The sequence below is a fragment of the Culex quinquefasciatus genome, chromosome 1, assembly GCF_015732765.1.
Source record: "Culex quinquefasciatus strain JHB chromosome 1, VPISU_Cqui_1.0_pri_paternal, whole genome shotgun sequence".
Lineage (NCBI taxonomy): Eukaryota > Metazoa > Arthropoda > Insecta > Diptera > Culicidae > Culex > Culex quinquefasciatus.
The window spans coordinates 112,095,470-112,120,371 of NC_051861.1; the positions used below are offsets into that span (position 1 = coordinate 112,095,470).

General features: G+C 34.7%; 1 protein-coding gene and 1 long non-coding RNA gene across 3 annotated transcripts in view; one reads left to right on the top strand and one right to left on the bottom strand.

The window, feature by feature from the left end:
- The first annotated feature begins 1,340 nt into the window (after positions 1 to 1,340).
- Positions 1,341 to 24,902, top strand: part of LOC6051385 (anoctamin-4) — a 90,517-nt gene continuing 66,955 nt past the window's right edge. The window contains exon 1 of one of the 2 annotated variants that reach the window (XM_038249967.1): positions 1,341 to 1,691. Coding sequence is in view for 1 of the 2 variants with exons in the window: in XM_038249966.1 (XP_038105894.1) it covers positions 17,427 to 17,448 (22 nt within the window). In the remaining variant the exon portion in view is untranslated. Of the gene's footprint in view, positions 1,692 to 16,630; positions 17,449 to 24,902 lie in introns of those variants that run through there. The other variant, XM_038249966.1, reaches the window with a different exon arrangement.
- LOC119765653 lies at positions 1,531 to 10,057 on the bottom strand. Its single transcript, XR_005276882.1, has 2 exons — positions 9,864 to 10,057; positions 1,531 to 2,298 (listed from the first exon to the last, which is right to left on the bottom strand). It is a non-coding gene; the product is annotated as an uncharacterized LOC119765653 (long non-coding RNA).

Sequence of the window (24,902 nt, forward strand, 5' to 3'; positions counted from 1 at the left end):
ACAATAAAATATGTTGCTGCAGCAATTCGTATTTTTTTCCATACTAAAAATCCATATCAGAGCTGAAAATGTCAGGAGTCCTGACGCGAAAATCGGCGACGCATACACGATTTTTTCAGATCCATTCACTGAACCGCAAAACCGTGACATAAACAAACCCGACTCAGTCGTGAGTGCCCTAGCTCACTGAGCAGCTGCAATGCGAGGCAGTAGTCGACCAACGCTCATTCGACGTTGCACGCACACATATAAAGAAACAAGTTTTTACACAAAAAGTTGGTATTTATGCGTGGAAATGTAATTTTGAATATAAGTTATGTTTGTTTTAAGTGTTTTGCACAGTCTAGAACCATTCAATTGTTTAAAAATAGTCAAAATAGTGTTTAAAGAGGATTTTACGAGTCAGTCATACGACACGAATTGAGTGAGTGTAGCTCATTTTTTCACGTCTCTCATTCTCCAGCAGCCGACCGGCACGAGTCAGGCGGCAGTGGTTGAACGGACACAGTAGGCTTACAGTCAGATGCTAGCAGTGAACTGACATTTTGGTTTGCTTCATGTGTACGCTGGGTTGGAAACATTTTGCAGGCCTGATCCATATGGTACACTTTCCCCACCTGAACAAGATTTTTTAAAAGCTCTCTACAAAAATAACCAAAAGTTAAATCATACTTTATGATACGTGCAAGTCATTGGTAGGGACACTACTGATCTAGGAAAAATAGCATTTTGATAAAATGAGCCTTAAAACGAACCCTAAGCCTTATTTTGTACTTTCCAAATATTATAAGGAAACAAAGGTTTTGAAAAAAACTTCATTCAATCTTATGCCCCGTGGCGTTTACGTCGTTTTGGCGGTTATGTGGTAGTACAATCAGCTAATTGCATTGCTAGCAACAATTCCTCATACTGGAAATAATCAAAATTGTAAAAATTACGGCCTTACGAGCGATTGTTCCTCTTGCCCCATATGGTCGTCTTGCCCCACCTTCCCCTAACTATCGATAGATGAACGTTCCCTCCAAGTTTGGTCAGTTGACTCAGTTGACCTGGAATGAACCCTATATGCACTAAACTAAACGAGCACTTTATTTTTCGTAGTTGAATCCAAGTCTGATGAAGATTTTACTTTTACATAATTTCGTAGCCGGCCATGGCGTTAGTAAGTTGATTAACCAGTGTTTTTTTTCGGATTGCAGAGTTTATCTGGAATATTCATTTATTTTCTTTTGGGGTTTATGTTTATATTTATTTGTAAATTATATATTTAAAAAAACCAAAACTGAACAAAAATCGTAATCAATTTTCCTCTCTTTTTCTTCCAGAGACTCGTGCCACTTCTCTTTCACAACTACCAGAAAAAGGCCCCTAACCGACCGGCCTCGGAGGTCACGACGGGAGAAGGAGATTCCACAAGTCGTCGTCGTCGTCGTCGTCTCTTTTACGGTGTGATGAAGGAGAAGAACGAGTTCATGAGTTATTCATTCCAAATCCCCGTCAGTGAGCCTGCTGCTGGCTGGAGAAGTGGAGTTTTTTATTTTTGCTCGATTTGCGGAAGTTGTACGGGAAAAGTAGTGGTTTCGTCGCGGATTCGAGTCGATTCGGTGGTTCCGGATTACGTTGGAGATTTGAAGAACGCAGTTTTTAAGCTTGTTTTGGAGCGACGCAATTGACACAGCAAACTTTTTGAGGTAAGTGTTGATGTCGATGTGGCTTGACTTTAGTTCTCTCTTTCTCTTTTGGGATTGGGACTGAGACCGCTCGTTCCAAACTTAAACCAGTTCTAAAAATAGCGCACAGAGTCAATTAGTGCAACTAGTCGCGAGCAAGAATTGAATCAGTTCCAAAAAAAAACAACACAGTTCCAAAAACATTTGGTATTGATCTGCTTTCACTGCTGCTGCTGGAGAAGGACGATGATGTCATTTTTCTTCTCCTTTTTTGTTGCTTCTGGTGGAATCTCGCGCAGAAGTCAAACCCATCGGAAAAGACCTTGTGGGGCCGCCGAGCGAGTTCATTCATGGACGGCTGTTACACGGCTGTTGATGTTGCTGGAAACTGGTCGGGCAAGTCCCGGCTCTCGGCTGTGGCGTGACTCAATGATGTTTTGAACCCAAAGTTGGATGAAACGCAAGGTAATTCCACAAAGTGAGTTACTCATTATTGAGCGATGTTGGAATTTCTGTTAATCGATGGATCATTGTTTGATACATGTGACGCTTCCGAAAGTCACTTTTGCGGCCTTATCGGGGGATGTGGCACATTCCAGACTAGGTTTTATCTTAGGGATGGGATTAACTGGGGAAGATATCGCAAAGTAGAACATTTGTTTAGTTTTATTTGTTTAATGATAATGCATAATTCAGTTTGGAAGCTAGTTTCAGCGAGAACTAAACTAAAAAAAATACTAGTCTGAAGCCGAACGTTTAATCAATTTGCCTGGCCAGCGTTACATTTAACTGGCGGTTAACTGTAATTAAACTAATTGTGGACAATTGAGGTCACCATCCGGAGCAAATCGGCATGATGATGTTGATGCAACTCATTCCAATGAAAGTCTTCAGGAAAGGAAAGTGTCGCTGTTGATTAAATTGAATTGTTGGTGATTTATTCAAATGAACCCTGAAATTAAAATTTGATTATGAAAATATTCAAATTAGGTGAAGAATTTGATCCTAACGTCATGATTCGAAATCCGGACACTTAGTAGCACTTCAATTTTGTTTTAGCTGGCAAAAAATCATGTAATAAGTAGGAAATGTAGAATAGAGGAGAAAATTGTGACGTCAGAAATGAACTCAAATCATTCAAAGTTCATTTTGTGAGTGACTTTAACAGTTTGGCCTAGTTTGACAGCTACCTTGTCCCCAGTTTTTATGTGGGAGAGAAAAGGAGGCAAATACTTAATGAAAATCATACCTGTCAAAATTCCTAGCCTCAAAATTGTGTCGCGAGTTGCTTTTCTCCTCTATTATCATCAGTACATAGTAGGCCGTCCCAAAAAAAATGAAAAGTTGTCAAATCTTTGGTGCTCACCCCTAGAATGATAGATTAGGATGTCAGGAACAATGTTTTCATACAACAAAAAATTCCCAAAAATGGTTTACAACTCGCGCGTGGAGCTTGAATGAAAAAAAGTGCATTTTTCGAGTATTTTTCAGAAATGCGCGTAACAATCATACTAAAGTCATTCAAATTTGGTCGCCTTGGGCTTCAAGTTATAGTTAAATGTCCCCTGAACAAATTCCTGTACAGACATGGTCCATAAAAGCTTGTGTTTGAGCATGGCAGGGCGTTTTAGGGAGAAAAATTTGTATTTTTTAGCTAAAAATTTCAAAAATCGCTCCCCAAAACGAGCCAAAAAAATTTGCTAAAAAATAATGCATTCAGCTTATAGGAAATTTAACGGAGATCATTTTGCTTTTTTTAACATTCAATTTATGTCCACGCGAAGCCGAGATATTTGCATTTTAGTGAACAAAAAGTGTCGAATTTTCGAAATTCTTAGTACCTATATAAGCGTTTTCAACATAAAACACAGGCTACTATGATTACAAACGAGAAGGCGTTTTTTTTTAGATATTTTTATTTTGCTCGCTCAAAAATGATATTTGTTAATAACATTTCATGAAAAAACATGAGATTTTCTCACAATGTGACGTAAAATAATGACTGTGTTGTGCTTCGAATTCCGGGCACTCAATTTTGCTTATAATTCGCGCAAATTTGGACTGAAATTTTAGTGAATAGCATTCTTTAGGTCTCAAATAAGCTGTTAACATCAAAACATTCGATATTTTGCATAAAATTTTGCTAGAATTTAAGAAAATCAGAACCATGATTTTATGCTTTGCCTTCCCGGTGCTTCGGACGCCTATGAAATATTTCAGTGAAATGTTTCACTTTTTTGGTAAACTCATATTTTTATTTTATTTTATTGTGTTTGGCATTGATTGCAGCGACCAAACAAATTTGAATTTAAAGTTTATGTTAAAATTCATCAAAAACACAGTTTTGACAATTATTATGCGACCTTATATCAAAATAATTGATAATACAAGATGAGGTGTCCGGGTTTCGAAGCGTCCGGGAATTCGAAGCATGACGTTATCTCCATTCAATTTGCTGATTTTCAGAATATTTACAAAAAAAAATTAAAATCTTGAGTAAAAACTTGCTTTTTCACTTCCTTCTAAGCTATTCATTACTTGATTTTAGTTAAAAACACCGTTTGTATGCTTAAATCGAACGTTAAATTGCTAATGAGTCAACATTAGGTGCACAGTTTTCACCTTAACATGCTCTGGGCGGGACAGGGTTGCCAACCTTACTTGAAAGCTTCTCGGAAGAGTTTTTGAAAAAAAGAAAAGCAAAAATAAAGTTATTGCTGAAGTACCTTCATTTAAATTATGTAATAAAACTTATTCAGGATGTGTAAGGAATTATTTTAATTTGTGAAAACACTTTTCTTGTCTGTACAGTTTAGACTCGATTATCCGAAGTTTCGATTATCCGATGATTGATTATTCGAAGGTTTGTATGGGACCTCGGATAATCAAATCACGAACAAACAATATTTTTTCGTATTTTTTTATTTTCTTACTTTTAACATCAAATTTGAATTTGAATTGTTGAATAATAAACTAGAAAATGTATTTATTTCAACATTTCATCAAAGCCAATTGACCGCCATCTTGGATTTAAAAAATTAAATCACTTCAGAGTAGTTTAGGGGTCATTCTTTTGCTCAACAATCAAAAATAAGACAACGAAAAATATTTTTTTTTTCGTGATTCGATTATCCGAAGTTTCGAATATCTGAAGAGACATTTTTCCAAGGCCTTCGGATAATCGGGTCTAGACTGTATTACTTTGCAGTAGGTTTTACACTAAAAAATATTAATAAATTAAAATTCAATACGAAACGTTGCGCCCGTAAAAATTGTATTACAGTGAAAATCCGTAAGAACTTTCCTGTTGTTTGACCCGTATATTACTTTATTTGAGTTTCTAACAATCGCAAATAACGAAAATTTTAGTTTTAAGCGAAAATCCATTTTAAATTACGCGTCGTTTAATACCCAAAAATATACAATACCACAAAATTTTAATATTTAAAAAATTCCGGTAGTTTGTAAAACTTTAAGTATTTTACACTAAAATTGTACATTTTGTACAAAATTTCTCGTCGTTTGATACCCTTATGTCAAATAATCAAATAAATAATAAAAAAAATAGTATTTAAAAAAAACTTGGGTTCCAAATTGTATTTTTTTAATTTGTATTTACATTATTTACACAAAAATTACTGTATATTCTAGAAATTTTAGTATATTACACTAAAAATTTACAAAAAATCTGTACAACATTTCTCGTGGATCGATACCGATATCGTAAATTTCATAAATTAGTATTCAACAAACGGTGTTTGGTGTAAATTTTAGTGTTTTCAATTTATTTATTTTTTCGAAATTTTACGTCATTTGATATCAAATTATAAATGTTTGAAGAAAAAAAAAATGGTATATCACACTAAAAGTTGTTAGATAGTGAAAAAATATTTTTTTGCAATTCCGTCATGAAACTATTACTTTTCCTGTCATTCTTGAACGACGAAATAGCCTACTTTTCTGTACCAAAAAAAGTCAAAGTAGTTATGTCACAGACATAACCGGAATGGCGTAGACTTACGTAAAATTTAGATATGTGGACATGTGGGTTTTCCATATATTATTTGAAGAATTAGCTATATATATATTGGAAGGAACACCCATTCGAACGGCAAAGAGAGGAAAGAAAGAGACGAAGGAATTTTAGCGAGCCGAATGGGGGGAAGGGGAGAGGGGGCATAGGGGTTGGGGGCGAGAGCAGCCTCAGAAAGCTGTGCAATCCGTCGCCCCCGAAGAACAAAATTTGTTCCTGAAATTTAAATTCAAATTAGCTCGCTGCCTCGTCCCGGGTGGGGCGAGGGCAACTCTTTCAACACTAGAATTTGATGAGACGTAAATCTTTCAGAAGCGCTCGCCGTGAATGCGACGAGCTAGTTGGATGTCCCGATTGTTTAACAACCAAGGCTTGACCCACGAGAGGCTTTTCGGCGGAAGGCAGCAGGCGCGCGCCTCATCTTGTTGATGCCTCGTCCCGGGTGGGACGAGGGATGGGGATTGAAGCACCTCCGAACCACAGCAACCACGAAAGATCCTAACGGTCCGGCCATCGAGAGGCAACTGGCTGACGGTGACGACGAGAAGGCGATGCGCACTTCTTTTCCAGTTCTGGTCCCTCTCTCCTGCTGCTGCTGCTCTGGGCTGAGCTTTCCTGCTGCTGCTGCTGCTGCTGCTGCCGGTCCGACGTCTGAGACGTGAATGATGGAATGGGCTCTGGCGCACGTTCTTATGTATGATTTCGGCCCGCTACTTCCCCTCCTTTTTCGCGACCGACACTCGGTCGCGTTGCTCGGATGATTTTCCCCTCAAAATAGGTACTTGACATTCCCGTCAGTGAGTGGGAAGCGCTCATTTTGCTTGCAAAATCTCTGCATTTTGAAAACATTTTAAAACATTCAATTGTTTCAATAGTTAAACTATTTTGCCAACAATGAAAGTTTTATAGCAAATTGCTGAATAATTTTCGAATCGAATGGCACATAAATCGTGTCGATTCGATTAGAGGGAAGGAAGATATAAGCGTTTGACGGATGACGCAGTAATCCAGGGCCTTCGGCCCGGGTTTTTTGGAATGACACCCCAGTACCTTCGACAAAGACGTAAGTCTACGTCAATAACAGAATCGAATAGCAACACTTTTCAAAATAAATGCTGAAAAGTTCTAATTTTCGGCACTGAAATGGTTGCTGAAAAGTTGAACTTTTCAGCACTTGTTTGAAAAAGTAACACTATTCAACATTTTTTGATTTAAACGATTTATTGACAGAATACATGAACATTTGACTTAAAATTTCACTCAATGGGTGTTTTTCGGAATTGCAAAAAATGTTGTATGGAACTCGTTGCAAAACTTGATTTTTTCAGCACTCTTCGTATTTATCCAACTCGGTGAACCTCGTTGGATAAATGTACGACTCGTGCTGAAAAAATCCTCTTTTTGCAACTTGTTGCATAAACTACTATTCTTGTCGTTTTTTTTAGTTGTAATATTTACAATTATTGTGGGTCTCGTGGCGCAGGGGTAGCGGCTTCGGCTGCCGATCCCGATGATGCTATGAGACGCGGGTTCGATTCCCGCCTTATCCACTGAGCTTCTATCGGATGGTGAAGTAAAACGTCGGTCCCGGTTTCTCCTGTCTCGTCAGAGGCGCTGGAGCAGAAATCCCACGTTAGAGGAAGGCCATGCCCCGGGGGGCGTAGTGCCAATAGTTTCGTTTTCATTTACAAAAAAAAAACGTATTTTTTTTTGGAAATTTGAGTATTTTACACCAAAACTTGTAGTACAGTGAAATCTGAACGAAATTTCTAGTTGTTCAATATTGATCGATATCGCATTATCTAAAAAAAATAGAATTAAAAAAAAATCTGTTTCTTGTGAGACAAAAAAACAGTGAAAATGTGTACAATATATCTCGTTTTTTGATACCCGCTTTGCACATTTTCTAAATTCGAGAATTTTAAAAGAAATACGGTATTTTGTCAAAACGATTTTTTTTACACTAAAAATTGTATTACACTGAAAATCTGTTCAAAATGTTCATTGTTTACATATCACATATTTTCAAAATTGTTTTTTTTTTTCTGAAATATACGGTATTTTGTGAAAACTTAAATTTTTGACACCAAAAATTTCACTTCAATCGCGTTTTTCGATTTAAAAATCGCATTTTTTTTAATTTGAGTATTTTAAATGAAACACGGTATTTTGTGAAATAAGAGTATTTTACCCTAATCATTTTAATATAGTGAAAATCTGTACGAAATTTCCCGTTGTTCGATACCCGTATTGCAAAATTGTAAAATTCGAGTATTTTCAAAACAATACTTTTTTTAGTTTTTGAGTATTTTACACAAAAAGTTGTACTTGAGTGAAAATGTGTAAAAAAAAGCGCGTTGCAACTCACATTGCAAATTAATTTAACAATTTGGTAAATTTGTTAAAAAATAGTATGCTAGTATACTATTCTGTAATTTTTTTTGTATTGATACACGGTGTAATTTTTTAAATATTTTCTGATGTTTACAATTTTTTTATATTTTTCTATTGTTTCCGAAATTTTTAGAATATGAAATAAATCTTTGACCAAATTAGATTTTTTTAATAGTGCTTTTTAAAAATAAACTTTAAAGGTAAAAAAATACATTATTTTCTATGTAAAACTTGCAATCAAAAAGTATTTTAGTGAAATTTCGTTTAAACATATCGTTTTCAAATTGTAACCAGTTTTGTCATTTTTTTTAATGGCCACAATTTTTAAATTTTCAAAAATAGTGAGCATGTTTGCTTATTTTTAAAAACATTTTTTCTAAAATCTGACAAAGTTTCTCGTCCTTGGATTGCTGAGAAATGGTCTTGCAAAGATATATTTAAAAAAATTCTGAGATTTTCTCAGTGTTGCCCAATTAGCCCAATTAGCTTTTTGATCACCGATATCTCGGAAACTAAGAGTCCGAATTTCAATAAATACTAAAAATTGTGTGAAATCGTCTGCTTTTTATGAAAATTCAAATGTCACTTTTTGATGCAAATTTTATTTTATTTTACATAAAAAAATTAGGACATTTTTAAAACCTTTTTATATTTTTAAAGTTTAAGCCGTTGCAAATATTTGTTATGACTAAAGTTTCAAAAATATTTGCAACGGAAATTCTGAAAAGATGGCTTTTTTGCGGGTATCCTTTCATATCATATAAAAAATAAATAAAATTAAAACAGTTTTTTTGAAATCTTTTTTTAGTGACAAAAAGTAATCTCAAAAATCAGCATTTTTTATTTCGGTACTACGTCCACACAGAGAAAAAAAGAGTTCCCAAAACCGTGAACAAGAGTTCATGCAATTTGAACACTTTGTTCGTGCGGTTCCCAATTTCATGAACGCTTTTTGATCATTTTCCTCCTTGTAGAAATCCGGTTATAATACAGTAGAATCTCGCTGTGTCGATATTTACAAAAAAAAAATCTGCCAAAATTATCATTTTAACGCCTTTACTTTTTTTCAGCTGCTCTTAGTTTTAGCACTCTAAATAAATGAGATTTTAAAAATCACCCATACTACCTGTAAATCGATCCCATCAAAAAATAACTGACAGTCACCGACCTAATTGCAATGATTGCGATTGGAGGTCAGTCCAAAGCAGTTCCGAAGATTAATTACTGCTTGACGCAGTGAATGATGAGCATTTCGTAGAAATGCGGTGTGTCATGAACCAAAGTTCGATAAAGTTTCTAATTAATCTGATAAAAAAAAACAAAAAAAAATATTATCAGTTACCACCCTAACACAATCTTCTTCAAGGGTGATCCATAATCAAGTATTTTTGTTGTTGTTGTTGTTGTTGTTGTTGAGGCTTCCCTCTTCGTTTAAGATTGCGCGTCTAAGTTATTCACATTCGTTATCACACCTTAATCATTCTAGCGTGTGTAGATTGACGCGTAACCGACTAAAGTGCATTCAAGTTTGAAGTTTATTTAATCACTCTTGACGCCACTTGGAAAAAAAGTTACGATTGACGTTTGAAGGGTTTATCGAAAGTAGTTAATCTCCATGTTTATTATCACAGTAGGCCTTGCGTAATGTGTGGCGAAACATTTTAATTTGTCTTAAAAATAAACAAAAGGAAAAAAAATCTTGGAGAAATACTTGTTTTTCATTAATCAACGAAGTTATTGACCTTTTTTGATCACAAATCACTTACCACCAACACCACTAAATCAGTCAGCCAGTTAGTCGAGGGGGGGCTTAACTGCGATTTGGGGTGCTGTCAGCCGTTACACCGAACTACAGATACCTAACTCAGATAAAGACCTGAGCTTCAATTTCTAGCAACAACAGAACAGCACAGAAATAGGGCGCACGGAACCATGAACAAATTTTGTTGGTCTCACTGGAAAGGTGCTGAAAAATGGCATTAAAATGTTGCCGTTAGGGTTGTCATCTTAAATAAAAAATTAAAAAAAATAGTTAAGTAAATTTGCTCTGAAAAGTATTTAAGAATTTTCGGTTAACAATTTCAAAAAAAATTAAACTCTAAAAAATAAACAAACTCAACTATCAAAGTGACAACCCTCTCACCCCGCGTCCCGTCAATTAATCGAAGTAATCGCAGCAATCATCATCGATGCAAAATAGAGAAAAAATAACCGCGACCTACCGGTTCCCCTGCCCTCCTGTCAAAACGGCATGTGTTTACAAATGCCACTGTCATGCGCGCGCACACACACACACACAATCACCCTCCTCCCCCGAGCTGTCATGCCCTTTGCCCAAAGTGGTGTGCGGCGGAAGTGGCCGCGTCACACGTCAAACGTTTCGCTTCCCACCCCCTTCGAGGCAGGTTCCAAACCGAGTAATTCACCGTTTCAAAATGAGACTCGTATTTAGATGGTTATTAATTAGGGTTGTTCTATTTTTTGTTTTTGTAAATTTCCTTTTTTTCTTATTTAAATTAGAAATTTGCTCTCTAATTGAAAAAAAAAAAATTTTAACCAACTTTCATAACTTACCCCAACAACCAGCCTACTGTGATAATATCGCACACATCCACGCTCTCCGCGCAAGTTCTCTGGGGCAGAACTTTATTAATACTCTCTCGCTCTCTTCCTCTACTGCGCTCTCTCACTCTCTCGCTGGGTGATAACAGACCGCACACCTGTACTTGCGAAGCCGAGCTGCAGCAAGTTTTTAATCGGCAAAGCCGGTGGCAGTCGGCAGCGATCGGGGGGTCGTTCGGAAATGGCGTAGTTTTTTTTATTTTCAGTCTTATGTTTTTTTTTATTTGGATTTCTTGTTAATGTGAAATTTTAAGACCATTTTTTATAAGGGGCGTATCACTTAAGCAATGAAAGAAAAAATTTTGTATGAACAATTTTAAAGTTTTTTTTAAGTCTTATATTCTATTGTGTTTCATATGTTTAAAATCTAGAATTGTAAAATAGTAGTTTATGCAACAAGTTGCAAAAAGAGGATTTTTTCAGCATGAGTCGTACATTTATCCAACGAGGTTCACCGAGTTGGATAAATATGACAAGTGATGAAAAAATCAACTTTTGCAACGAGGTCCATACAACGTTTTTTGCAATTCAGAAAAGCACCCTTTGAACAGAATTATAAGACAAATATCCATGCATTGAGTCAATGAATCGTATAATTAAAAAAAATGTTGAAAAGTACAACTTTTCCAAACAAGTGTTGAAAAGTTCAACTTTTCAGCATCCATTTCAGTGCTGAAAAGTAGAACTTTTCAGCATTTGTTTTGAAAAGGGTTACTATTCCATTCTGTTATTTTTGGTACAGAAAAGTAGGCTGTTTCGTCGTTCAAGAATGACAGGAAAAGTAAGTAGTTTCATGACGGAATTGCAAAAATGTTTTTTTTTTGTTTCCCAAACATTATTTTTATAAAAATTGTATTTTTAAAGCATTAAAACAAGTTTACTTATTTTATTTTATTTTGCTTTTTTTCTCTCACTGGCTGGTAAAATAATGGGAAGGGAAAAGTATAAAAGATACCATTGATTGAATTATTTATCATTGCAAGTTACATGTTTTTGTGGTTTTGGGCTGATTTAGGTAAATAATAAGAACATTTTTTGTACATTCAATTTGATTTCAGCTTATGAAATTTGTTCTTTTATTTGTTCTGGGTTGGCGGTTGGTAATTTTGCTTTTTGTGTATTTTATTTATTTTATCACAGTATTTTGAATGCTTTTCACTTTTCGTATGAAATCAACCAACATTTTTTTTAATTTTATCTGTGTTGGAGTCACAAATTAAACTGTTGAGAACTAGTGATAATTGTTTTCTAAGTACCGTTAAACGGGGTGACAGTGATAGGATTTCAATTAATTTTGGAATATTTTTTTATAACTTTTTATTATTATTATTATTTTTAAACATGTACCCAAGTTCTATGCACTATTTTTGAAAACAAGTATTTTCAAAAGTCTTTTAAAAATAGTTTCGTTTAAAATCCATATTTCGAATTCCGGGGTGACTTTGATAGTCATAGTTTTGGCTAAAATTATTTTACATTTTGCATTTTTAACTGATTTCGAATCACGAATTAAAAGTTTTCACATGTTATATGAAATTTGTTTTATTTAAAATGTCTATATTTTAGAAGTTTTTATCTTTTTCATAAACACATAAAATCTAAAATTTACAAACTAATTTCATCTTTTCCTACTGGAAAATTGTCCAAAGAATCCGAAAATGCATTCCGTTTTTCGATTCGAACTCATTTTTGTTGAGAAAATTATGACACTTTGAGAATGTGAAAATAACCCTGTTCATATTTTTTTTTAAATTATAGTTAAGGCCGTTGCAAATATTTTTCAAAGTTTATGTCGCCCCCTTCAAAATTGGTCTGAAAAATCAGGGGGCAAAAATTTTTTTTCCCAAAAACTTCAAAATTTCCGTGAAAATAGAAGTCTAATCAACTGAAAACAAACTAAAATGCATTTTTCTTCATTGATAATCATATTTAGCATGTTTGGGCTTGTTTAAAAATGTTTTGAATTGTTATGAAATTCCAATGTACAGCACCGCAAAAAATTTATTTTTCGCAAAAAAATATTTTTTTTGTGAATACTTAGAAATATTGGAAACTAATGATGGCAAAACAACTTGACAGGTGTATAATGCATTTTAAAACACTTTTTTCATTAAAATGTTGAAACCATGGCTCGTAATTTAAATTTCTATATTTATTCAGCAATTCCCCACGAAAACAGCATGATTCGAAAAAAAAGTTCTCCGATCGGGCTCAAAATTTTTCTGGGGGATCCTTGGCCGAAATAATTAGACCCGTATTTTTTTGTTTGGCCATTAGGGTGACCTACGCCGTGTTAGGGTGGTCCGAAAAATGGCAATTTTCGTCGATTTTCGCAAAAACCACTTTTTTCAAAAAATCATATCTCCGCGCCATTTCATCCGATTTTAGCTGTCCTAGACGCAAAAGAAAGGTGATTAGTTTGGCTCTTTGAGAAAAATAGTAAGAAGTTTCGAAAATCCAGCTTAACATTTGAAAAGGTCATATGAAAACTTAAAATGCTGTTTTGATGGTCTCGGGACCAAAGAGCCTATGTCTGAAAATATTTTTATCGGATTCCTCGGAAAATTTCACATAACATATCAAAAAATGGTGAAGTTATGTTTTCGATACTCTGAGATACGATTTTTTGAAAATAAAAACTGTGTTTTTCGACGCGCCACGCGCAAAAATTTGGAAAATGACGAAAACGGGGAAAAATCGACTTTTTTTCACTAAAACTGCGATAACTTCAAAATTTCAGCGATGACCTATAGATGTTATGGTACCAAAAGTTGCGTCTTTTAATTACGAAAATTTTAGTACCCTAACATGTATAGGTCATCGCTAAAATTTTAAAGTTATCGCAGTTTTAGTGAAAAATGTCGATTTTTTCTCGTTTTCTTCATTTTCCAATTTTTGCGCGTGGCGCGTCGAAAAACCCAGTTTTTATTTTCAAAAAATCGTATCTCAGAGTATCGAAAACATAACTTCACCAATTTTTGATATGTTATGTGAAATTTTCCGAGGATTCCGATAAAAATATTTTCAGACTTAGGCTCTTTGGTCCCGAGACCTTCAAAACAGCATTTTAAGTTTTCATACGACCTTTTCAAATGTTAAGCTAGATTTTCGAAACTTCTTACTATTTTTCCCAAATAGCCAAACTAATCACCTTTCTTTTGCGTCTAAGACAGCTAAAATCGGATGAAATGGCGCGGAGATATGATTTTTTGAAAAAAGTGGTTTTTGCTAAAATCGATGAAAATTGCCATTTTTCGGACCACCCTAACACGGCGTAGGTCACCCTAATGGCCAAACAAAAAAATACGGGTCTAATTATTTCGGCCAAGGATCCCCCAGAAAAATTTTGAGCCCGATCGGAGAACTTTTTTTTCGAATCATGCTGTTTTCGTGGAGAATTGCTGTATTTTTATTTTTTTGCCCCCCCCCCTCGACTTTGGTCAGAGTCGAGAGACATAAACTTCAAAAAATATTTGCAACGGCCTAACTAACTTTGCAAAATTTTATGAAAACTTCTTCTTGAAGTTCTTTGAGCACTTCTGTATCAAAGGCTGTAAAATTGTTCTTTTCAAATTAAAAAAAAATTATTCATTCGCATTATTCAATCACTTAATAATTTTATTTTTTTTAAGCAATAAAAAAAATTTTCAAATCTTAAAAAAACTCAATAAATAAAACACCGTGTTTTTTATGTATTTGGAAAACTCTTTTTTTCAAACAGGTTTAAAGAATATGCTAAAAATGGTCGAATGATATTCGATATTTTTGACATATTTGTGTAATATATATTTTTTAAATAATAGTTTCAATTTGAATTTGAATAGTTTTAAGGAACGTCTGAACCTAAACATGTTTTAAAAATTTGTTTTGTAAACATCAATTAAACTTTAAATTTTATAAGTCTTTCTATTCTTTCAAACTTAAGCAGATTGTTAGAGAGTTCCGCGACAAATCATTTTTATTTTTTAAGTGAAATATTGTTTCTAACAAATCACTGTTCTTATTTTATTTTTATTTTTTTTATAAATATTTGCCAAATGTTCGAATTGAAACAATTTAACTGTGAATTCGCTATATTTTCAAAATACTAGCAGTTCTTGAATTGTTATAAAATAACTGGAGCGGTTTTTTAATATCTTTTCCAGAAAATAAAATGTGTTAATTGAAACACGTTTAATAAAATTCACGTTCTTTCCAAAACAAAACTTTAGCTTCTGTAATATAAATGCGAGTTTTCTTTAATGTTTTGCTTGAATTTTATATTCTTTAATTAGTGACACATTTTACTTATTCTTTATGAAGTTTTTTTTAGCGAATTAAATATTCGAAGAATCATTTGAATATATTTTGATGATCATTGCAAAAAATATTATTGTACATTTCTCTCAAATTTTATGAAATCAAGTAGTTAATTTTTTTGCATATTTTAGTATAAATGCTAGTTTTGATATTTTTATCAAAAAACAAACAAACTTTGGGTTTAGAAAAAAAATGTTTTGTCGTAATAAAACTGAAGGCTGAAAAAACTCGACCATGTCAAATGTTAGGGAGTTGATATGATAAAAAAAATCGAGAAATCGTAAAAAATCAATTTTAATTTATATTCGTTTGTTTTTTTACTGTTTGGCAACACTGCCAAATTAAAAACATCAAAAAATCGATGTTTCATATGACTATTTTGCGCAATATTTTGTAAGGTGTGAAAAGTCCAGTTAAGAAAAGGATCATTTTTTTAAGAGTGTAATTTTTTTCTGATGGCTCCTCATAGGCAAAACCTGCAAAAAAAAAACTTGCCGAAGACACCAAATTGATCCGGAAAATATTAAAATAGCCTTTTTGTATGGACAGTAGCCAAAATTGTTTGAAAACTTGGACAAACCAGCAAACAAAATTACTTTTTTGGTCATAGAAAAGTAAACAGAATGATTCATCCAAATTAACAAACTAAGAAATTAAAGTTTCAAAAAAAGAATGCTAAAACTTGTGAGAATTGCTTTTTTATGTTTTTTTTGTAAATTAATGCGTGAAAAATCGAATTTTTAGTGAAATTAAATGAGTTTAAAGAATAATTTTGTGTTAAAAAATGTGTCATTTGCATCAGAGACTGGTGAAATTTTCATATTTTTCGATGTGTTTTTTTTTGTTTTATAGATTAATCTTTATAAAGTTACATAAAATATGAAATAAATTTTACGCAAAAAATCCCGTTCGGCAGCTTTTTTTACTAGAAAAAATAATTGACTGAAATTGACTCTGCAATGGTTGCGATTTTATCATCTGAATTTTCGATCAATTTCCCTGATTTGGCTCAAGATTGACACGGAAATTCAGCGAGTTAAAAATTTGGAGGTGTAAATTTTCCTCTGTTTGTATGTAATTTTACCACAGTAAATGTGTAAACATTCAAATTACATATAAAAAGAGAAAAGTTCACAATTTTCTGATGTAAAATTTCACATTTTCATTTATTTTATATAAAATCTGCCTTAAAAGATTTTGTGTAAAAACAATTTGTCAGAAACTTGTGATATGAAAATTAATTTTATATTAACATTAATTTAGGTAAAATTATTTGAACTGGAATAATGAGAACCAAAATTTTCAACTCGTCGTTTGTTATACTTTTTTCAATATTCTTTCGTGTTTAATCTTTTAGTAAAAAAAAACAGTTTTAAATGCTTCACAGAAGGCATAACAAATATTTTTTTATAGTAAAAGATATACAAGCATTTTTTTTGCAAAAACATTCATCAATTTAAAAAAAAAACTTTTTTGCTACGTAATTCACGCCCCTCCCCCCACACTCTTTCCCGCAACCATCTCCCCGCATAAAACTGAATGAATCGAAGTGAAAAAATGAATAACAACAACAAGAAGGAGAAAAATAAAATAAAAAACACATCAACCCTGGAACTAAAACTCTGCTCAATCGGGCCCGGGCGGCGAACGCGTTCGGTTCGGTTCCGTCGTCACATACCTTCGGGCGTAACGCTAGTACGAATTTTGCTATCTCTCTGTGTGTGTGTGTGTTTGTGTGCCTTTTTCATTTGTTGATTTTTGTCTCTCTTTTCGCGACTAATTTTTCGTTAATGTTTGATGTTTATCAATTTGTAAACAAGAAGAAGAAGCAGGAATTTTGCACCCAATTTTGACAGCCCAGTGACAGAAGCTTTATCGATTAACCGCCTACTCTGCGAGGGAAGCTGTGTGTGTGTGCGCGGCATTAACTCCAGCTGCAAAGCTGCGATCTGTCAGTGCGTTTAAGGGGAACCGGGACTAGTTGCCGCAGTGTAGCAAAGTGAGCTTCCCCTTAAGCAGGAATATCAAAGTGACAGAGGTCAGGGATTGGAGGTTTGTGTGCAAATTTGTGCCAACCAGCCCCGTGAATGGGCAAATATTTGCGAAATAGTTCGCGCTTAGTAGCTGTGACTAGAGGGGGGGCAGTTTAAGCAGCTAGTTGAAAGTGTGTAAATTGTTTAATGTGCGGCGATGAGCAGACGCAGAAAAAAGAGACGGAAAAAAGTTTAGTTTTGTGATGTAGTGCAAGGATGATGATGGGTGAAATATGATAGCCACGATTAAGTAGAGTGAGGAAGCAACAATTAGAAAAGTAACGCAAAAGTAAGAGAAGCAAAGTGAAACAAGTTAAAAAGAAGAGAAAGAGTAAAAAACACACAAAAAAACAGCTGAATAAACCAAAGCAAGCCATGCGGAGTGTGTATCGGCAAGGTAAAGGAGTTCAAGTTGGAGAAGAAAAGATGAAACATTAGAAAAAAAGAGTTACAAAAATGACAGTAGCAAGTACGTGGGTGGGTGGCGATGCGCCGACTTGGATGGCGACGGCGACGTGCCACAGATTTTTTTTTTTTTTTCAATGTTCGCAACGCCGCACAATAACAATAGAGACTTATTGAGCTTTTACGGTGGGGGTGGGGGAGGGAGGGAATGAGATGGCAAGAGTGAATAATGATGAAAAATTGTGCACGTGGGGTGGTTATGAATTGAATTTAATTGTTAATAAAAGGTTTCACAATGAAATTCTTGAAATTAGTGGAATATTCGAAAAAAATCACCCAAAAAAATCTAGAAATTGAAATCGACAGCTGCCTACAGCTTGGAAGCCTTTCCGAAAAAAAGTGTTTATCACATTACTCGATGTTGTGATAAGATAAGAATTTTATGGTGTTCGATTATTTTGGGTGGTTTTTATTTTCGGTACGAACCCGGCTTAACCTTACGATTACGATATTCGTTTAACGTTTACCGGAAAACCGATCAGTTGCCAGCTGGTATTTTGTCACTGGGAGATAACAGGTTATGAAAATTCAGTTCGGTGGGTTTGGCCTACTTATCGACACAAAAAACACAACTTTTCAGCACTTGTTGTAATTAGTAATACATTTTTTTATTAACTGAAATTTGAAAAAAAAAACTGTTTGGAAGTGTTTTTTTTTTTCAAAAAAATGTAAGCATCTCGTTGCAAAGCTCGATTTTTTCAGCACTCGTCGTATTTATCCGACTCGGCAGAACCTTGTTTAAACTTTACGTAAATGTGTTTCACAATAGTACACGGAGAAAAAAGAGTTCCCAAAATCGTGAACAAGCATTCATGAAAATGAATGCAAACAAAGTGTTCAAGTATCATGGTACCCATTTTCATGAACGCTTGTTCACGATTTTGGGAACTCTTTTTTCTCCATGTAGTGTGCATCAAGTTGCAAAAGAAGATTTGTTTCAGAACGGGTCGTACATTTATCCAACGAGGTTCACCGAGCAGGAGAAATACAACAGGTGCTGAAAAAATCAAGTTTTACCAATTGAAGCATAAGCTACTATTCGGGATCACATCTATTGGATTTGATTTTTTTTCGGTGGTATGTTATCTGCTGTCAAGATAAGCGTAAAAATGTCATTTCATTTTTTTTAGGTTCTAAAATTAATGTAGAAAATTACTTTTCAGTACTCTTATTTACGGTGAAAAAATGTATGTCATTTGAAATGATAGGAATAGTCAAAAGTTTTACTACGGAATTGCAGAAAAAAAGGATTTTTTAAGTTTAATTTTTTTGTCTTCGGCAAAGTTGTAAGTATGGATGAGGATGATCGTGAAAAATTATACACAATTTTTTGCTGCTGATATTTAAATCACTTTTTGTCACAAAACTTGATTTCCAAAAAAACACTGTTTTCAATTTTTTGATATGCCATCTTTTCAGAAAAATCCAGAAAAGGCAAAAAAAAATTGGCCGGGCCATTTTTTTTATTTAAGCAATTAAAGTAAATGGGGAAAAAACTATATTCAATCAAATTTGCAATCAAAAAGTGCTTTAGTGAAATTTTGATAAAGTGCACCGTTTTCAGGTTATAGCCACGCTTAGGTAACTCTTTTTTTTGACAAAAATAGCAGTTTCATTTTGTAAGAAAAAAAAATCAAAAAGCTAGCCCAACTTTTAGAAATGCCCAAAAATGTTGTTTTGAGTCATTTTATGAAGTTACTCTTAATTCTAAAAAATATTTTCATAGTTAACCCTCTACTGCCCGCTATCATTTAAATTGTACAAAATTGCGTAGAAGCATAGATTGGGTCATTACGAAATTACTGCGTACTTCTTTTTACCTAAAAAATAGGAAATGTTAGCAAAAAACACAGCCAAAGTTGACCCCAGAAAGAAATGACATGTTTATAAACATTGGCAAAGTCAAATAAAACATGTCTTGACTTTTTTTTGATAAGGTCCTATAAACAAATGTAAACATTGAGTGTATCCCTTTCACACCTTATGTCAAAGTCCATCGGAGTAAGCGGGATACACTCAATGTTTACATTTGTTTATAGGACCTTATCAAAAAAAACTCAAGATGTGAAACTTCTAACCCTAAATAATACTGAAATTCGAAGAGTTCTTCTCTCCAATGCTTTTTAAGATCAACCACAGACAAACAGACGTGACTCTCCATACAAATTATTTTCAAAATCCATCGTCCCTAATAAATCCATAAAATCACGGTGACGCCAGCGCTGTCTGGTGAGCAACAGCCGAAACACAGCCTAAACATACCAATGCCAAATCGTACTGTCATGCACCTGTCACTGTATGTGTGAGACAATCAAGCCACGTGCTAGTAAATGCCACCATCAGGGTCGCTAAAAAATCGTTTCGCGCGATCAATGAGTGAAGATATACACACACAGTAAGCGCCATTGCTCTCAACAAAAACAACGCGTTGCTAGTCCCGCTGTGTAACCAAGAAGGAACTCACACCAAAGCGATCGTTCACAATCATCCACTGGGTGGATCTCACCCGATTCGCGTCGTCAAGGGGTTTGTTTATTTGGGACCGCAACGAATCTTGAATCGCGAGCGGAGAGCGATTTCCAAAATCGCGACTTGTAACAATCCATGATTGTTACAAGAGACGATTTTGGTGTTTAAGGGCAGGACCACGATTATACGGTTTTATTGAGAATAATTGTATTTAATATTTAATGTTTTCTAGAACGATTAGTTTTAATGTGAACGATTATAATAAATGAATTTAATCGATTACTTATTTCTGGAGTGTGTTAAACTCTTTAAAACTGCATGGGCACGTTGAATGCGTTTGCGTTTGTTTTAGCTCAAAGAACGTGTTCGTGTTTGTGTGTTAATGCAGTTGCAGTTGCAGTTAAATTAAAGTAAAGGTTGAACAAAGTTGCACAAGCTGTTAACTGCATAAAAATGCGTTATGTGGTGAAGCGCTTTCGACAAGAATTACCTCCCAACAAAAGAGCAACGGGTTTTTTTTTGTACCGTAAACCGGGGTGACTTTGATAGCCGGGGTGACTTTGGTAGCCGGAGTGACTTTGATAGGTTTGCGATTTTTCCGCAAAATGAAGAACACAATTAAAATACGTACAGAATTGTTCAGAATCATTCTGACCGTGGTAGAAAAGTGTTCAAAGAACCTCAAAAAGAACTTTTCATGAAATTTTGAAAAGTTTAAAAAGTTAGTAAACTAAAGTTAAGAAAATGGTGATGAAACTCATTATTTTAAACTTCTCAAAGTGTCATGATTTTCTCAATGAATAAAATAAGTTTGTAAATAATAAATAATATGTGTTTTTGAAACACAATTAAAAAAAAAACTTCAAATTTATAGGCAATTTCAGTTGAACAAATTTCATGTAAAATGTGAAAACTTGCGATTAGTGCTTCGAATTCAGTATAAAATGCAATATAAATCGATAATTTTATAAACAAAACTAGTTTTTGCAAATTTCAGGCAAAATTCCGACTTTTTAACAAATAAAATTTATATTTATTTTGTTAAAAAGCTTATAAACTTTGTTAACTAAATATAAACATTGATTTTTTTCTTAAAAACAATATCAGCAACTTCAGTAATGGTACATTCAACGTACAAATAAAGTTTAAACATCCTAAATATGATTTAAACAAGAAAAACTCTGACTATCAAAGTCACCCCGGGATTTAAACTAAGAATTTTTAACGTAACTATTTTTCTAATCACTATTGAAAAAACTTTTTTTTCCAAAATAGTGCATGGACTTTGTGTGGCCTACCCCAGTACATGTTTTAAAAATAATAATGTTGAGTAAAACCTTACCTGTTGGAAAATATTCCAAAAACAAATTGAAATCCATAATGCTATAACATTTTAGTTTTATTTAACCCTAACCCTGTATTTCTAGTTTTCAAACGATTGGCATTAATGCCAAGTTTCGACATATTTTAGGGAAATATGAGTATTCCTTCTCAATTACTTCTCTTCGTAAAAAGTAGTTATTGTTTGAAAAACTTTTTTCATTTAGAAATTGCGGGACAAATGTAAGGAATCAGGAAGTAAATGATTCGTTTCATTCTTATAAGATACTGTATACTGTAGGGACCATCGTAGACAATTTCCATACAAATAAAATCTTTTTTGTATGTAGCGGGCGCCAACCCCTCCTAAAGTGTCAACGTGGTTTGTGGATTTGTGGATGGTCCCGTATACAGTATACTGTATTATTACCTCATTCTTGACCAATATACCACAATAGACCATTCACCTGAAAGTCAATCCCCTTAACCCTCTACTGCATTTTTTTTTTTTGAAAGAGGTTATTTTGAGCAACTTTTGTTCTACGAAAAACATTACTTCACTTGTTTTATGTTTTTCTTGTTTCCTTTTTTTAGTTTTTTTAACACTGGAACGCCCAACGCATGCCCAACTTACGCGGACGCCCAAGCCTCCCAGAAAAGGTGGAACGGTAACTTCAACTCGCTGGTTCTCGGGCATTACTCAACCAATCGGGACAATTCTTGTTTCCAGTGATTTGTAAGAATGTCTAGATGGTCCTAAAATTTTGCAGAACTTGATTTGAACAAATCTGTAATTTCTGCGACCGAAAACATCGTTCCACCTTTTTTAAAACGACTGCCTCCGCGGAATTGTTGGCGAATTTTTTTTACATTCGAAAAAAAAAAAGTTGGAACGATGTTTTTGATCGCAAAACATACAGATTTGATCAAATTAAGTTCTGCAAAGTTCTAGAATCATCTAGACATCCTAACAAATAACTGGAAAGAAGAATCATCTTGATTGGTTGAGTTATGCCCGAGAACCATTGAGTTGAAGTTACCGTTCCAACTTTTTTGGAGCCTTGGGCGTTGGAATGTTAATTAGCATTTATCTTGTTTAGTTAATGTTTGTTTTTGATAGTATTTGGCCTATTCAAAAAAAAAACTCTTAAATAATTTGTAAATAAAACCTAAAATACAACTTGAATGTGAGGAAGGCACCAACCACCTTAAGGGGGATTAAGTAACGTTTTTAAATAAAATTTTTGAAAAAAAATAGTTACGATAATTTGGAAACAATCATAAATTTTTTTTTTAAAGTTTAGCGTATTTAGATAATTTGGGTTTATTCTGAAAATCAGTTTTTTTTTAAATATTTTTATATCTGTTTTAGTACAAAGAGTGATTTTAACTTTGAGTGTAGATTTGCATCAAATGGTCACAACTTTGAACTTCGTCTTTTTGATAAATTGATATGTACGATACTGAGAATAGTATAAATGCCTCTAATTTAACAACAATGTCAGGGTTCAAATATTTGGGAAGGGGATTTTTAAAGATCGTTTTGGAAATCTTTAAAGCAATAAGTTGTTTTTGGTGAAATACATACTGTACCATGCCATGAAATTTGTGAAGAAACTATTAAATAGGGCCAATATGCAGCTTCAAAGGAGAGGGCTGCACGGACACTTTTTTGATACTCTGTATTTCAAATCACACCACAAATTGTCGTAAAAGAGCCGACTTATATCCAAATATACTGGACTAACTATCCCAAAAGTCGCTGGTTCGAATTAAAGCGCAGGAATTCGGCTTCATCTCCCTGAACCATACTTTCACACTTAGGTGACCCGGGTGTGAAAGTCTATATCAAAATACAAGATGCTAGCCATTGGTACTATAAAAGGTCATGACCACGAGCCACGAGGCTTGTAGGCTTCCGAAAGGCTAACATGTGCTATAAAATACACCCTGTACACTGAATCCGTTCCTTGGTGCTGTTTAAAAAGTTATCTTTTCTCGCATTTTTCAAGAATATTGCATAAAAATCGTGAGGTTTTTTTATATGTCCTGTAAACAAGCAAACCAATTTCTTATAGAAGCTTTTAAAAGAAACATTAAAACTCTTGCTAGAATTGCATTGCGTAAGCAAGCAAAAAGAAAACACGTGGCGCGCAAATCACAGTAACCAATGAGGAAATTCGCGCCTACAAGACCACCCCGGCGCTCACTGGGTTCCACCTTCAGTGATTGCTAGGAAAAGCAATCGGTAGCGCTCTCTGTGTGACAGCAAAAGTTGAGTCGCGGGTTGTTACAAGAGACGACTCGAGAGAGTCATGAGGGTTTTCTCTCTCGAGATAAAAAATAAACTTTCAGTCAGAGGTTGTTACGATCGCAGATTGATACAACCCATGATTGTCGCTGAATCAGCTCTTGTTCGCGCTCCATGCACCCCTGGCCACCATCGAAATGATGTTTTTTTTATCAAACAGCAGCATCTGGGACGAAAAATCCTGACCAAATTGTTTCAAAACTAATTTGCCCCGCTAGAAGTGGCCACACAATATTGGAAAAATCAGCTAAATCCACAACCGGCAAGGTCATGGTGCACCGGGAGGAGGCTTCCATACAAGATTTTACCACTGTAATCTTCTTGGAGATTAAGTTCTCGCGGTCGGAAGAATAGGACATTGTGAACTCTGGCAGCCACCAGAACAATGTCGCGGCTTTCCGCGATCATCTGCTCAACCTGGAAGAGCAGAATATTGGCAATAAGCGGAAAGTGCCCAAGCACGGATTTGCTGTGACACCCGCGGGAATGCCGCAACAATGCTCCAAACACGTAATTCCCGACTTTGTCCTCGGTGGACCGACACCAGTTCAGCAGGCCACGTCGACATGGTGGTCACATTAGTTTCTAATGTGATGTTTTGCATCACCGGTTTATTATTGGGGCAAAAGGTACGTCCTCGCTAGTCACCCGCTCATCCTGGCTCGGCCGATACTGTCCCATCTTTCCCGCAATTCTGGTTCTCCGAAGCTCTCCAGAATCCCATCAAAACATTTGTTTTCATTTGCTGCCTCCCACGTGCTCACGCTCAACCTAGCCAAAATAAAAACAAATCACGCATACTGAGAAGAGGCGGGCGAGCTGTCACGACAGCAGCGCCATCAGCGTCGGGTGAGTGGATGCCGAAGCTAAACTGCATTTGAAATAACCGTTTTAGGCTCAATTTTTGGAGGACGATGGTTTGGCACTCGAGTGTCACGTCTGTTTGTCTGTGGATCAACTATGGGTTGAAAAATTTGATTTTTTGGCGAATTTATAGATCAACGCCCGTCTAGAGGCGGGGTTGGGTTGTAGAGGGTTAACAGCAGAAAATTTCCCAAAACGATTCATTTTTGAAAATTCCGAGAAATCTTGAATTTAAAAATAAAAGCTTAGATGACACTGAGAAAAAATATTTTTCACAAAATTTAGAAACTGTATCTTAATAATCAGCAATCCGATAGACAATGTTAAAAAAAGGAGATTCTCAGCTAAGGTTTTCGAAATCATATCATATGCAAGGGTGTTTTGCTTTCACAAAAAAAAATGCAAAAAAGCTGGACACCTCT